The sequence below is a fragment of the Lethenteron reissneri genome, chromosome 34, assembly GCF_015708825.2.
Source record: "Lethenteron reissneri isolate LAM-NWPU_2019-01 chromosome 34, ASM1570882v1, whole genome shotgun sequence".
NCBI lineage: Eukaryota > Metazoa > Chordata > Hyperoartia > Petromyzontiformes > Petromyzontidae > Lethenteron > Lethenteron reissneri.
The window spans coordinates 7927717-7942624 of NC_083812.1; the positions used below are offsets into that span (position 1 = coordinate 7927717).

Sequence of the window (14908 nt, forward strand, 5' to 3'; positions counted from 1 at the left end):
GTGGTGCCCATTCAGACGCTGTCTTTCCGACAGACCTGTTCTTCACCTGAGGACGGCTGCTTGCGTTGTGGCCGAAACGTCGTGAGAATTATTTAACTATGTTTTATTTTTATTATTTCCCTTCTACGTGACTTTACCGAAAGAACCAAGAAGATAACGATATCCAGTTTGCGACTGTGGTGCGACATCTCAGACCGCGCAACATGTCGTGACCGACTCCCCAATTGAATCATTCAACGGCGATCCGAAACAAAACCACGTGGCTACTCGTGAAGCAGCTGAATGAATATCAAATGTCGACATCAGTTTGTAATCTGTTGCAATCCCCAAAAATTCCATACGAAGGAAGAGAAGACTAGAATGTGTTATATTGCATGTAACATAATATACGTAGCATGACATTTTAGTTACTCTCAAAAGTTAGTCGATTGACGTAAATATTGTATAGGACATACACACTTTAGATTTGTTCTTCTGGACAATAATATACAGATACACTACCACACTAATTCATTCACAGTATCAGATATACACATATACCATACAGTACACAGGGTTGCGGTTTCATCTTCACCGAGCATGGTCTTAGTCATCGATGCTCCAGTAAGACAAAACAAGATAACCTAAATCATGGGTGACTGGCAACCCAGACTCATCGCTCTGAGACTGTCCAAGTCGACCTGTTGTCCCCCAGCCACCTATTTATTAATTCCTGCACACCTTTAACAGCAATTGGAGTTCGGGGTGCAACTGCCCCTCGATGGACTTGATGCTCAAATGCTGTAGCCCTCGCATCGGTGTGGGGGCTGACGGAGAGGATGCACTCACCGTGAAGTTGAGGCAGAAGGTTTCCTCGACGTCATCGTCGGGGTAGTCTAGGAGTTGCTGCAGACTCCTGTGAGCAAGCACACGACAACACAAAAGGCAATCAGCCGTTGCTCACACCTAAGCAGCTTCTTGTGGAGTGCCAGTGGAAGGTATGTTTTGTTGTCCTTCCCCCGCACCTCTGATTAGCATGGTTGTGGCTAGGTACGGTGTGATAGAAGTTCAACGTGCATACATACATGTTATACAGCCACACACATCACGGCTGCCAGAGGCTCTCATTACAACTAAGGGGCAAATTGCTCTTAGTTACACATTTAGGTAAAACTGAAAATATGTAATGCCATAAAGTCCTTTACCTTGGAAAGTCTTAACGTTTCAAAACTTTTAAAGGAGGATCATGTTTGGGATGTTGGTCAAATTCATTTTGGGTATAAAAAAAGATCTGATAAGAAATTATTCGTGTTATCTTTAATAAAAAAGTATGGTGAAACCATAAAAGATGCATGTGCTCAATATTAGTTCCAATGTGCCAGCCTGGTGATGTGAATACTACCATGCCAATGTGCCAGCCAGGTGATATGAATGATGCTGTCACATGCCGGCCTGATACAAATTGTGCCACGTCAATGTGCCCTGGGGGGTTGGGGCAGCCCCACCTGCCCACGTCGGGCATGAGCTCCTTGAGGTCTTCCAGCGTGGGCTCCACCTTGAGCAGCTTTTTGTAGAGTGCCAGTGGAAAGTTGAGGTCCACAATGGTGGAGTTGTAGATGGCCAGGCCACAGATAAGACCAATTAAGTTGAACAGGTTGCTGTCCTCAAACGTCTGCACCACAGAGGACGGACAAACGAGGCGGCGGGTTGTGCGATTAAGTATTGACAGATGCGTGCGCGCGTACGTGTGACGACCTGAAGAGCGGCGAGAGACGCATGAGAAAACACAGAAGAATATCCCGACTACCGTGACGCGAATGACGAATGAGCGAGCTGGGCTCGGCCATGGATAGTCATTTTGTTGGTGAAATGGGCATCACATGGGCGAATGACACCCGAAAGTACTTGTAGCAGCCTCAGTACCCATCATGGGAGGAGAGTACAGGGCAAGGCAGCCAATTTAGAAACAGCCAAAATCGGCAGTAGTTGATGCCATATCCAAGTGAAGGTCATGATTGTTCGGGGGGGGGGGGGGGGGGGATATGAAAATACAGCAGAACCAAGGAACCAGCAAAGACAGCGAGCTCTGCATTGCTTATTGGAGTCGCTGCTGACCGATCTTCCCTTGCTCTGCTGGCCGTTCAACTGGATTATTTCTCAACAGAAAGCCACGCAGGATGCGAGTTTTAATCGTGTAAAAAAATAGCGAGCTAAAAAAAAGACTGGACATGCAAAGGAAAACGTCACATGTGGGGGTATGAGATCGCAAGCAGAAGCACGTGATTACATTTTCCAAGCTAGAGGAAGCCTTAACCATACAGTATTGTAAAAAAATGGCATGTTGTTTTATAACCTGACAGGAGGGCATGACCTCTGACACAATGGGGATAGCAAGATTTGGATGCGAAGAGAATTGGCAAACACTTCTGCCCGGTGCCGTCGTTGCGAGCGCACCTGCTGTGAGAACCAGATGAGTCGCGACTCCTCATAGTACTTGAAGAGCCCATACTTTGGGTCCAGGAGGTCCTTCATGATGAGTAGGAAGAACTCCTTCCTCACTCCTCCCGCATCCACGGCATCCTCCCCGTAGAAGATCACCTGGAGGGAGGTGGGGGGGAGGAAGGTGAACATCATTACGATGGTGATGACAACAACGATAATGATGAAGACGCGGACAGACCGCGCTCTGAGTGGTCACCCAAGGAATGTGCCGCTAACCTTCAGAGGCTTCTTGAAGTCAAGGTTCTTCGCCTGCTTGCGCAGCATCTCCAGCGTGTCGCCCACGATGTTGTCCCTGCGCACCATGAGCACCAGGCAGGGGTTCTCGGGGTCGATGGGCATGAACATGCTGGAGAAGTTGCGGCGTGTCGCCTCATCCACGGCGACCTGCAGGCACGGAGGTGGGGGGGGGGGGAGTAGATGAGAGTGAGAAAAAAAATCACAACGTAGGTGTGCATTGGTGAGAGGCAGGCGCAATCGGAGGGGGGGGGGGGGGGGGGGAAGGCGCCACCGTTGGAGGGATCTCAGCTACCTCGCTCGGTATACAGGAGGTCGTGGGCTCGATCCTGGCCTTGATGCCTGTATATTTAGAGTCTGTGTGTTCTCCCTGTGGTCGCGTGGATTTTTCCCCAGGTTCGCTGGTTTTTTTCCCTCCACATTTAGAAACATGCGTTTTGAGTATTTGGCTGCTATAAATTTCTACATGGTAAGCTGCTTCATAGAGCTATCATTTATGGCTGGGTCACTTCTGAAAAAGAGCTATATAATTCAGTGGGCCATACCTGGTAAAAATAAAAAAATTAGTTTAAGTTGAAAGATATTAATAAGTGGGCCAGTGACTGTGACAGCTAGACGTCAACGTAAAAGGGAGCCACACCACCCTGCAATGTGATTGGTTGGAAAGTGAGGCAGGTAATTCCGCAGTCGAGCCGGTGAAGAAGCGTGCACAAGCTAAGGCACAGGTAGACGTAGATGAGAAAGGCTAGAACAGGGGCCCCTACTGAAAGAGCTTCGACATTATTGTGTATCCCTAATGACAAACCAGTGACCCACAAAAACAGTAGGCCGATTCGCAAGTTACTTGTTTAACGTGTTTAAGTAAGGATTTGTTAAAGTAACTGATGTTTCTTCAAGACAAACATGAGAAACTGTGGAACTTTATAAAAACAAAACTTAAACCATTTATTCAATAAATGTCCAATTCCTAAAATATTTATATCATAAACATATGAAGAATGAAATCATGATCGTGAGCAACTAATCAAAAGGTACCTGCCATGAGTAACTGTGACAAGATTGGTTTAAATTTCCCCATAAATACCAATATATCTCTCACTCCTGTCGGGAAACAGCTATATGCTGCATGCATGTTAAAAGCTTCACATATCTGTGATGACCTTACTGACCACTCCAATACAGCTATCAAACGAGTGGTAAAGAACGTCACCATATTTATAACTGAAGTGTGCATATCCATTTTACAGATGGCTGCACAAACACAGACAAGAACATGGAGCGTTCTCAATTACTGTGCGGACACAATAAGTGTCAAGTGCTCTATATATATGGCATCTACCAATGTGAATACCGACGGAGTGATACAGAATAAAGTAAACAAATAAATATTTACACAAATAACCAAATCTCAAGTCTGTTTTGGGAGAACCTTGCAAAAAATATTAGGCTACATCCTTGGGTATTTATGAACGTATTTTTCTATGGATGTGAGTCCACATCTCCGGGCAAATGCCCAAAGGGATACCGCCGCTCCATCCCCAAACAGAGAGGCGTGAAATCTATGTCACTGCGCTGCCTCCTAATCCTCGTTACCTTACAGACGAGTGCCTCGCAACATGGTGGTTGCATCTCACGAATCCTAAAGACTCCGGGCATATAGCATCATGCCTGTGCCTACGTTCAAATCACCCAGAATGTGCCCGATCTCATCAGATGTCGTAAGCTTGAGGCTGGATAGTGCATAGACAGGCAACCGCCAACAGAGGGCAGTGCATAAAAAAAAACCTCAATAGGTGCACTGTACTTTTATGCTCCCCACCTTCACCAGCCCACACGGGCCAGCGTATGGAAGTACAGCATGGCCAAATAACTCCGACGACCCACACAGCGTGGGGAAGCCCTCACCCAGCAGTGGACCGAAAAAAGGGCCGGTAACATTTACACGTAGCGCCATGCTGTGTACACGACCTCCAATTAACACGGTTGGCTACGTACGGTGCACAAGAGGTTCAACATACATACACGCAAGCCAGGCTGGAGTGGAGCACACGTGTAAAGTGTGCAGTGCGAGTTCTCAGGGCGTGGACAAACCTGCATCTGCAGGATGGCATCAGTCTGCAGAAGCGTGGTCTTGGCCTGTGCGTCGAACACAAACGGGAAGCTGCACAGCGTCACCGGCACCTCCTGCACGTGGGCCGACATCAACACGGGCGTTACAAGTTGCAGGGCAGCACAACTCAACAGCCACGCACTGTAGAACTTGAGATGAACACGTGTGTGCTACAGCAATGCCATTCAGCGAGCTGGTCAGCACGACTGCAGTCACACAGCCAGGTACAGCATGCTCTGGAGCAGACCAGGAGCTTCACATCAGGGCAATGCAGATCATTCATAGGTTGGTATTTTATGGACTCGTGATACTACAGCAATGCTGTGCAGTGGTCAGTGCGACAGCCAGGCATGGTCTAATTCAATGTGCTATGCAGCAGACAAAACACATCGAACCTAACCTGGTGGGCACAAGCAGCTGGAGAGATGCTAACCTATAACCCCGTCATATATAAACATCTGCTTTTGTCTTTGGCTTCGATTCCTTTTGCCGCAGAACTACACACGTCATCCTCATCAAAGAACAGTATCCCTTTTTGAAAATCACTTGAGTATAAGAAGGGTATCACGCTGGCAGGGATCACCCTGAGCCCAAGATGCCTCCGGATTCATTCAGTGACTGTCTCTTGCCTCTCCTAGGGAGTTTGATTAACATTGCTTACCAACTGGCCTTTACAAAAAAAGCAATAAACATTTGAAATGACCAAGTAAACAAGTACAAAACGTCATGCATACATAAGGATTACTATAACACTTTCCAAGATGCTTTGTCCTTGGAAGTAATACATTCGCAATGAGAACGGGAGCACACGCATCAGGCGTGCAGGAAGCAGTATGTTTCATGGCTTGTATAGTGGTCAACCCAGGAGGGCATTCCTTGGCCAGCAGTCACAGTACTGAGGTTACATCTTTTCGTGCTGTTTTTTTCAAAATTTTAGACCCCCCCCCCCCCACCTTTGATTATTTGATCCGCTTTTCAAATCGGGTAAGTCCCGCATCGCAACACAAATAAACATGTTGGCCGTGTTCATATTGAATCATCTTTTCGATAGTTGCCATCATGCTCTCCCCGCCTTAATGAGGAAAAAGAAATGGACGAACATAGAGACAGAGGTACTGCATGAACTCTTTAGCTTTAGCTGGAAAGTGATCATTTCTTTTTTTTACAAACTTCTGAATACATTTACAGATGAGATATTTAAAAAGAGTAGAGTTTTTGAGATGAAAGAGTGCTTCAAATGCAGCTGTCCAGCTAACGTGAAGGGCTCTTGAAACACTACAAGCGAAAAGTATATATGCACCCAACTGAAAACAATGAGGAAATAGCAGAAGACCAATTGCATGAAAACTATAACCAAGTTTCAAATGAGGCCAAAAATACACCATCATAACGGGACACTTCAACACAAAGGTCTGTATAAGGCACAGAGATAAGAGGACGACTGGTGAGTGCACATGGCATAGGACTGAGCAATGAGAGAGAAGAGTTTGCAGCCAGCAAAGACATTAAGATGATATGCCCTTTAAAAAAAAGTCTACAAAATGGATGGGGAGTCGAAATTAAGACATTAATTCTCTCAGGAAAATCCCAGTCAGGGAAGTGTGATGTGATACAAGTTACACTTGACCATCACCAACAAGGGGAGAAACTTAATTACAGGCAAAAGAAAGAGTCGACGTGAAAATTCTCGTATGGAAGCTGGAATTTAGACTGATTATAAACAATAGCTTAGAATCCCGAGTGAAACAAATGATGAAATGCACGCGAGGATAAATCACGTACAAAAAAGCACAGAGCTATTGCGAATGGATCAGAATAACATGGCCAAAGAGGACCACCACAGAGATGTAGCAATGAGCATAGCAAGAAGCTCATGTGCAGTAGGGGAGATAGGATTGTGGCATCATGGGACCGTGTGAGATTTGCATAGTGTGGGGGCCGACATCCATCAGTGGAATGACCATGGCTGATGATGATGATGACTAAAAATACGACAAACTAATTATTGTGTTGGATTCAGGCAGGGGAATCCAATGTGGATGGATTGCAGAATTTAATTACCCACATGGCTTCTGTCTCAATAATCCTTACCACACATTTCGTGCACCATGTTCTACTCTAAGCAGAGCTTGTGCGAGGATTGGTTTATAAAAGTCAGCGAAAAGTCAAAAAGACGAGTAGGCGAGCCAGCCACTTCTTGCAAATTAAGAGTGCAGCATTTAAGAACGATGTAGCTGAAGCTAACGTACAGATAGGAGGGCATAGGACAGAGGCAACGGATGGCAGTATGCCCAAGCTACAAGTAGAGTTGTTAAAATTATTGAGTAGCAAACCATGATCTATTTTATTATTATTGTGTGGCCATTGTAAACCAGCACATATCCTAAGAAGCATAAATTGTCCATTATCTGGGAGAAGAAAACATGATATCCAATTGGTATGTTTGCACAATCCAAGTCAAAGGTCATAAAACAAGAAAAGTGATTTAATTCTTGCAGTTACCAACTCACTTTTCATGGTTTCACTGCTGCCGAGACCAAATAAGTGCTGGTTATTCCTTGGGTGCAAACTACAATTCATCCCTTGACCATTTCCCCCATCAGAAGAAAAACATAAACTTCAATGCTTTTTAAATGAACAGAATAAAAAAATCTAATCAACCAATACGTTCATGAGCCAACATGCTTCCAGCCACATTAATCGGCAGGCATTCACAAGACTGTACGTGCGTGAGCAACCTCCTAGGTAATGAGCATTAGGATGTCATCTCGTGTTCCACTCATGTTCGTAAGGCCTTACAGAAAGGCCTGGCCATTGCTTACCTCAGCTACAGCAGTCAATTAACAGCATTACACCTGGGAAATCATAGTCTGGAACACCATTGGACCACACCTATTATTTAAACAAGAAAAAGCGGTAAGGGCCTTAATATGTACCAATGGGTTCGGAGCTATTTAATATTGGGCTCATAAGATAAGGGGGTTTTGCTGAACCGGTGAGCAACAACCAGGACGTTAAACTAGGAAGGACTTACCTCTGCCATCGCAGAGTTAACATCCTGTTAGAAACAGGGCAAGCAAGACACCGTCAACGTGGAAGGGGAAACAAACAGTTAGATCAACAATTAGGTAGACAGCACGTTTAATAGATAACTGCAAGCGGCATTTCAGCAACCCGATTCACATGCAGCTGTTTAGTGGTTAACATTCAACAGCAGTCACCAGCAGGAGCAGTCAAGAATCGAAAAACCAATCAGAGCCATGGTGAAAACAAGATTCATCTTCTTGTTTCTTTCGGTAAAGTCACGTAGAAGGGAAGTAATAAAATAATAAAAATAAAACATAATAAAACAATTCTCACGACGTTTCGGCTACAACGCAAGCAGCCGTCTTCAGGTGAAGAATGAGACACTACCAAACTAGGAGCTTATATATAAGCTGCATTGGGGGTTGAAGAGCGCCTTAACAAAAAGAATGTGCATGTGAAGAGGGATTTAGCATATTCATGGAAAATGCGTAGGCGTTGGGCGGGGGGGTGTCAAAGTCATATTATGCCCATGCATTATGCAGGATCAGCAGCAACCAAGGGGGGTGCAGGGATTAGCAGTAACAAAGGAAAGGAATGTTAATGATATGTAGCTGTAGTTACTCAACAACACGTAGAAAACTAAAGTATAAACTACATAAAAAACTAAAGTATAAACTGCATCGCACCATCAGTATACTTACTATACTCTATAATAAGCTGAGTTACTAACAGCAAGTAATACATTACAATTTTACCTCGTAAAAATTCTATAATATGCTTCCATCTAAACCTTATTCTCTTACATCACACGAGCATATACCGTACTATATACTGCCATAGATAAACCCAACATTAAATTATATACTGTATTGCTGTAAACCAACCTATATCTTATACATTTAATATCACACTATGTATTATTCTACACACCCTAATGTGTATCGAAATGGTTTATTACGTCCTTCCAATGATTGCTGAGCCAGAATCCATCTTCTCGGTTAAAGTTGTCTCTGTGTTTGTATATGTGGATCGCCTCATGAACGAATCTCTCATGATAGCCAGATGGCTTGCAGAGAACCTCTGTCTTGGAGAAGTCAATATCATGTGAGCCCACTGAGTTGTAACAGTGATCTGCCACGGCTGAGGTGTTAGTCCTACCGTGTTTCAGGTCAGCTTTATGTTCACGGATGCGGTCCGAGACATGTCGTTTGGTTTCCCCAATGTAACTGCTACCACAGAGGCAACTTAGTTTGTAGACGCCAGGGTACTGTATGTCTGGAACCACATCTTTTACAGACGGTACCAGATCACGGATTTTATGTACTGTGTTGAATCGGACCTGGATCTTGTGTTTAATCAGGATTTTGGAGATCTTTTTTGTGACCCCAGCAATGTAGGGTAAGGTGATGGTCTTGAAAGGCTCCTCAACAGGATCCTTCTTGATGGTTGGAGTGATGGCTTTGCGGATTGTATAGTCGGAGTAACCATTTGCCTTAAGAGCTTGGCGTACGTGTTTGAGTTCACTGGAAATGTGTTCATGGTCGGAGATGCATTGGGCTCTATGATATAGAGTCTTGATGAGGGAATTCTTCTGAGATGGATGGTGGTGGGAATCCGGTTTTAGATAAGCATCCGTGTGGGTGGCTTTCCTGTAGACAGAGTGGCTCATTGAACCATCAGGTCTCCTTTTGATTAGGACATCCAAAAAGGGTAGCTTGCCATCATTTTCGACTTCCATGGTGAATCTGATGGCTGGGTGTATGGAATTGATGTGGTCGAGAAATTGGTCTAGAGCAGGCCGGCCATGTGGCCAGATGACAAAAGTGTCGTCTACGTACCTCTTCCATAAGGTCGGGTGTAGAGTGGCAGTCTGGATGGCGTCCGTCTCAAATTTCTCCATGAAGATGTTGGCTACAACCGGAGATAGGGGGGAGCCCATTGGGGTGCCCTCAATTTGCTTGTAGAAGGTTCCATTCCAGGTGAAGTATGTATTGGTTAAGCAGTGTCTCACCAGGGGGGGTACCCCAGCATTCAGTCCTTGATGAACCAAGTCTTCAATGATTGCGATGGTGTCAGGCACAGGTACCTTGGTGAACAAGGAAACCACATCAAAACTGACAAGCAGGTCGTCTGGGGACAGGGCAATCCCCTTGATTGTCGATACCAGGTCAGTAGAGTTTAGTACTGCAGAGGTGGTTTTTCCAGTGAAAGGCCGTAGGATTTCGGACAAAAAACGAGCCAGTTTGTAAGTGGGGGAGTTGATAGTAGAGACAATGGGACGAAGAGGTGTATCTTCTTTATGTATCTTTGGCAAGCCGTACAATCTTGGTGGTCTGGCTGCAGAAGGTTTCAACGAGAACCTTCTGCAGCCAGACCACCAAGATTGTACGGCTTGCCAAAGATACATAAAGAAGATACACCTCTTCGTCCCATTGTCTCTACTATCAACTCCCCCACTTACAAACTGGCTCGTTTTTTGTCCGAAATCCTACGGCCTTTCACTGGAAAAACCACCTCTGCAGTACTAAACTCTACTGACCTGGTATCGACAATCAAGGGGATTGCCCTGTCCCCAGACGACCTGCTTGTCAGTTTTGATGTGGTTTCCTTGTTCACCAAGGTACCTGTGCCTGACACCATCGCAATCATTGAAGACTTGGTTCATCAAGGACTGAATGCTGGGGTACCCCCCCTGGTGAGACACTGCTTAACCAATACATACTTCACCTGGAATGGAACCTTCTACAAGCAAATTGAGGGCACCCCAATGGGCTCCCCCCTATCTCCGGTTGTAGCCAACATCTTCATGGAGAAATTTGAGACGGACGCCATCCAGACTGCCACTCTACACCCGACCTTATGGAAGAGGTACGTAGACGACACTTTTGTCATCTGGCCACATGGCCGGCCTGCTCTAGACCAATTTCTCGACCACATCAATTCCATACACCCAGCCATCAGATTCACCATGGAAGTCGAAAATGATGGCAAGCTACCCTTTTTGGATGTCCTAATCAAAAGGAGACCTGATGGTTCAATGAGCCACTCTGTCTACAGGAAAGCCACCCACACGGATGCTTATCTAAAACCGGATTCCCACCACCATCCATCTCAGAAGAATTCCCTCATCAAGACTCTATATCATAGAGCCCAATGCATCTCCGACCATGAACACATTTCCAGTGAACTCAAACACGTACGCCAAGCTCTTAAGGCAAATGGTTACTCCGACTATACAATCCGCAAAGCCATCACTCCAACCATCAAGAAGGATCCTGTTGAGGAGCCTTTCAAGACCATCACCTTACCCTACATTGCTGGGGTCACAAAAAAGATCTCCAAAATCCTGATTAAACACAAGATCCAGGTCCGATTCAACACAGTACATAAAATCCGTGATCTGGTACCGTCTGTAAAAGATGTGGTTCCAGACATACAGTACCCTGGCGTCTACAAACTAAGTTGCCTCTGTGGTAGCAGTTACATTGGGGAAACCAAACGACATGTCTCGGACCGCATCCGTGAACATAAAGCTGACCTGAAACACGGTAGGACTAACACCTCAGCCGTGGCAGATCACTGTTACAACTCAGTGGGCTCACATGATATTGACTTCTCCAAGACAGAGGTTCTCTGCAAGCCATCTGGCTATCATGAGAGATTCGTTCATGAGGCGATCCACATATACAAACACAGAGACAACTTTAACCGAGAAGATGGATTCTGGCTCAGCAATCATTGGAAGGACGTAATAAACCATTTCGATACACATTAGGGTGTGTAGAATAATACATAGTGTGATATTAAATGTATAAGATATAGGTTGGTTTACAGCAATACAGTATATAATTTAATGTTGGGTTTATCTATGGCAGTATATAGTACGGTATATGCTCGTGTGATGTAAGAGAATAAGGTTTAGATGGAAGCATATTATAGAATTTTTACGAGGTAAAATTGTAATGTATTACTTGCTGTTAGTAACTCAGCTTATTATAGAGTATAGTAAGTATACTGATGGTGCGATGCAGTTTATACTTTAGTTTTTTATGTAGTTTATACTTTAGTTTTCTACGTGTTGTTGAGTAACTACAGCTACATATCATTAACATTCCTTTCCTTTGTTACTGCTAATCCCTGCACCCCCCTTGGTTGCTGCTGATCCTGCATAATGCATGGGCATAATATGACTTTGACACCCCCCCGCCCAACGCCTACGCATTTTCCATGAATATGCTAAATCCCTCTTCACATGCACATTCTTTTTGTTAAGGCGCTCTTCAACCCCCAATGCAGCTTATATATAAGCTCCTAGTTTGGTAGTGTCTCATTCTTCACCTGAAGACGGCTGCTTGCGTTGTAGCCGAAACGTCGTGAGAATTGTTTTATTATGTTTTATTTTTATTATTTTATTACTTCCCTTCTACGTGACTTTACCGAAAGAAACAAGAAGATGAATCCCTGCAGTCACGAAAGCTTTAAATCGAAAACAAGATTGTTGATCCGAGGTATAGCCAGCAAAGTGATGTTTTTAGATTAATAAAAAAATTCTCTTGATCTCAATTAAAATTGACACAATAATTACATGGTTTAGTTGAGAAGAATGTCAGTGTTGATCCTAAATAATAGCTAGCACCAGATATTTTAATTGGACATTTTAACCAGTTGTCGATAGCAACATGAATGGATATACACTTATGCAAAACATTTCAAGTGAGCTGAAGTCCTTCAGAACCAACAACCTACATCACATTTTTTTTATTAAGAAATTGAAGGACATGGCATAAGGAAGCGGTCAATCATTGTGCAGACTGACGTCTTCTTATACAAATCCATTGTTTGCAATGTGGTTTACATTATTTAAAGACTTTTTTTTGCATTGCACCAGTTGAGAGATGTTTTTTTGCAGAAATCTCGGAATTCCTGGGCTAGGCTGATGGGTTAATCCAGCGTGGAGTTTTAACCTCGGCGTGCCACGCACCAAGCCGGCTTCCCAAGACAACAAATCGGTTATCTGAAGCTCGAAAGAGAAAGCGTACAAAGGATTTGACGAGTCAAAAAACACAGTACTGTATGTGGAGGAAAATAAAACCTATTATGTTGGCCAATAAATACTTTCAAGAGCTGCTAAGGTTATATTACAAACTTACATACGCGAGTTAAATATTGGAAAATTTCCATCGCGATGAAAAAAATTATATTCTCAACAGCCACAGAAAAATAAAGAAGAATACTCCAACTGAGTAAAACCAAATAGCCTAAGAATGCATAACGGGTTTTTTTTCCCCACGAGTGCAACTATTACTGCGGGCTTTGGCTCAACTTCTACCTGCTACCATCTGAATTCACCTGCTGCCCGTGCAGAGCTGCAGCCCGGCATTGTCCTCCTGTATCCACCTTCTCTGCACCGTGCCCTGCACTTGCCTGCCGCTTCATTCCCGCTGCCTGCTGCTGTGAGCCGCACTGATACTGCTGCCACCACCCGCTCGCTGCGGAGCTCTGCACTCGAGTGCCACCTCCATTTCACGCACTGTTCCTTGTCCCACGTGAATGCCATCCTACTTTCTTTCATGTACCCTCATCCTTTTCCAATTTCTTAGAATGTATTTTATTAACCTGAATTGCATACTTTTGAGTATCATTAGTTGTTGATGATGATGCTGACAATTCGTAGATTAAGTCAATATTTGTCATAAGCAGTTATGGTAATCAGTGAACAGATGTATTAGGTCAAGTACTAGGCATGTAGCAATGCATCAATTAAAACTGATGCTTTCGTTCATGAGGCAAGCATTGTTTCATGTGAACAAGAAGCGATTATTTAGGATTCATTAAAACTATATAGAATGCTACTTGAGGATAACGTGATGAACAAAAACTGTACAAGCAAAATAAAACTAATGAGAAACAATACAAAATGGAGTTATACACACGAGACAAAGTTAATTATACCATGAAATTGTGACCGACAAATTCATAGAACTGCAGTGACAGGTGAATGACCACATGCCGATCAAGTACACCATGAGGGTCAAGTTGAACGTAACAGCTGAAACAATGGAGTGAAATGGGCCCCCCGCTGTGAGGAATGCGAGCAGCGGTGTCCTGTAGCAACCTTACCACTCTGTAGGCCTGCTGCTGTATCCACGCGATGTAGTCTCTCCTGATGTCCACCAGATCGCAGATCTCCCCGATGTAAAACTTGTCGTATTGGATCACCGACGTCCGTGTGTTGGCCTGCCACAGTGAACGCCATGCATTTGCGCCTACGTCCTCTTACCATGTTAAATAGACGGAGGTTATTAGCTCGAGTAATCGGTGTAATTATTAAGTCACATGGTTTAAACAAGCCACATGATGACATTCTTAATTGTATTCTCTTGCAAGCCTGACGTAAACTGTGATGCTATTTATACCAATATAATATTGCATAAAGATAATCTTTTTCATAACCAACTCATAAATTGAAACTCAAGAGTACACCACTTTCAGATATTAAAGTCACTCCCATATGGCAGAGCCTTGTAGAGCGACCGCCAGCTTGAGGAAGAAAGGGTGTCGTCGAGGCACTGTACGTATAAGTGAGGTAACTGGATTGCTGCAAAGACGTTTCATAATGTGCAAATACTCGACAACGAGGATGTAGTAAATCATGCTGGATGAAGGTCTCCCCAAGCCATCGTCATCTCTCATACTCCTCGGATCTAATCATTCACATTGCATCTGCACATGAGCGGATTTCATCACTCCATCCCCTCAATGCATGTACTCTGGGTGCATTCCCTCCCCGGAGTTCTTGTTTTGTATTTAAGGATGCTTAAATTGCATGTCGGGTAACCTCGCAACAGAAAATATAGATGCTTCGTAAAGTACTAGATAAATGCAAACTGAAATCGTAGCTTTTCATAGCGAAATACTAGGATCCATATTTGTGTTACAGTAAGGCCAAGTTCTAGTTTTAAGCCAAATTTATTGTAATTGACCCTCCACCCCCCAAACAAGATTGTGACGTTCATAAATATACCATTATAAGTTCCGATGTGTTGAGGAAATTCT

The 14908-nt window shown here is 44.1% G+C and overlaps 1 protein-coding gene across 2 annotated transcripts in view; it reads right to left on the reverse strand.

Moving 5' to 3' along the window:
* Positions 1 to 14908, reverse strand: part of HERC4 (HECT and RLD domain containing E3 ubiquitin protein ligase 4) — a 59937-nt gene that overhangs the window by 5718 nt on the left and 39311 nt on the right. The window contains exons 15-21 of one of the 2 annotated variants that reach the window (XM_061565227.1): positions 13973 to 14089; positions 7860 to 7883; positions 4807 to 4899; positions 2698 to 2865; positions 2434 to 2577; positions 1485 to 1651; positions 829 to 895 (exon numbers count right to left, since the gene is read on the reverse strand). In XM_061565227.1, the coding sequence (XP_061421211.1) occupies positions 829 to 895; positions 1485 to 1651; positions 2434 to 2577; positions 2698 to 2865; positions 4807 to 4899; positions 7860 to 7883; positions 13973 to 14089 (780 nt within the window). The remainder of the gene's footprint in view (positions 1 to 828; positions 896 to 1484; positions 1652 to 2433; positions 2578 to 2697; positions 2866 to 4806; positions 4900 to 7859; positions 7884 to 13972; positions 14090 to 14908) is intronic. The other variant, XM_061565228.1, reaches the window with a different exon arrangement.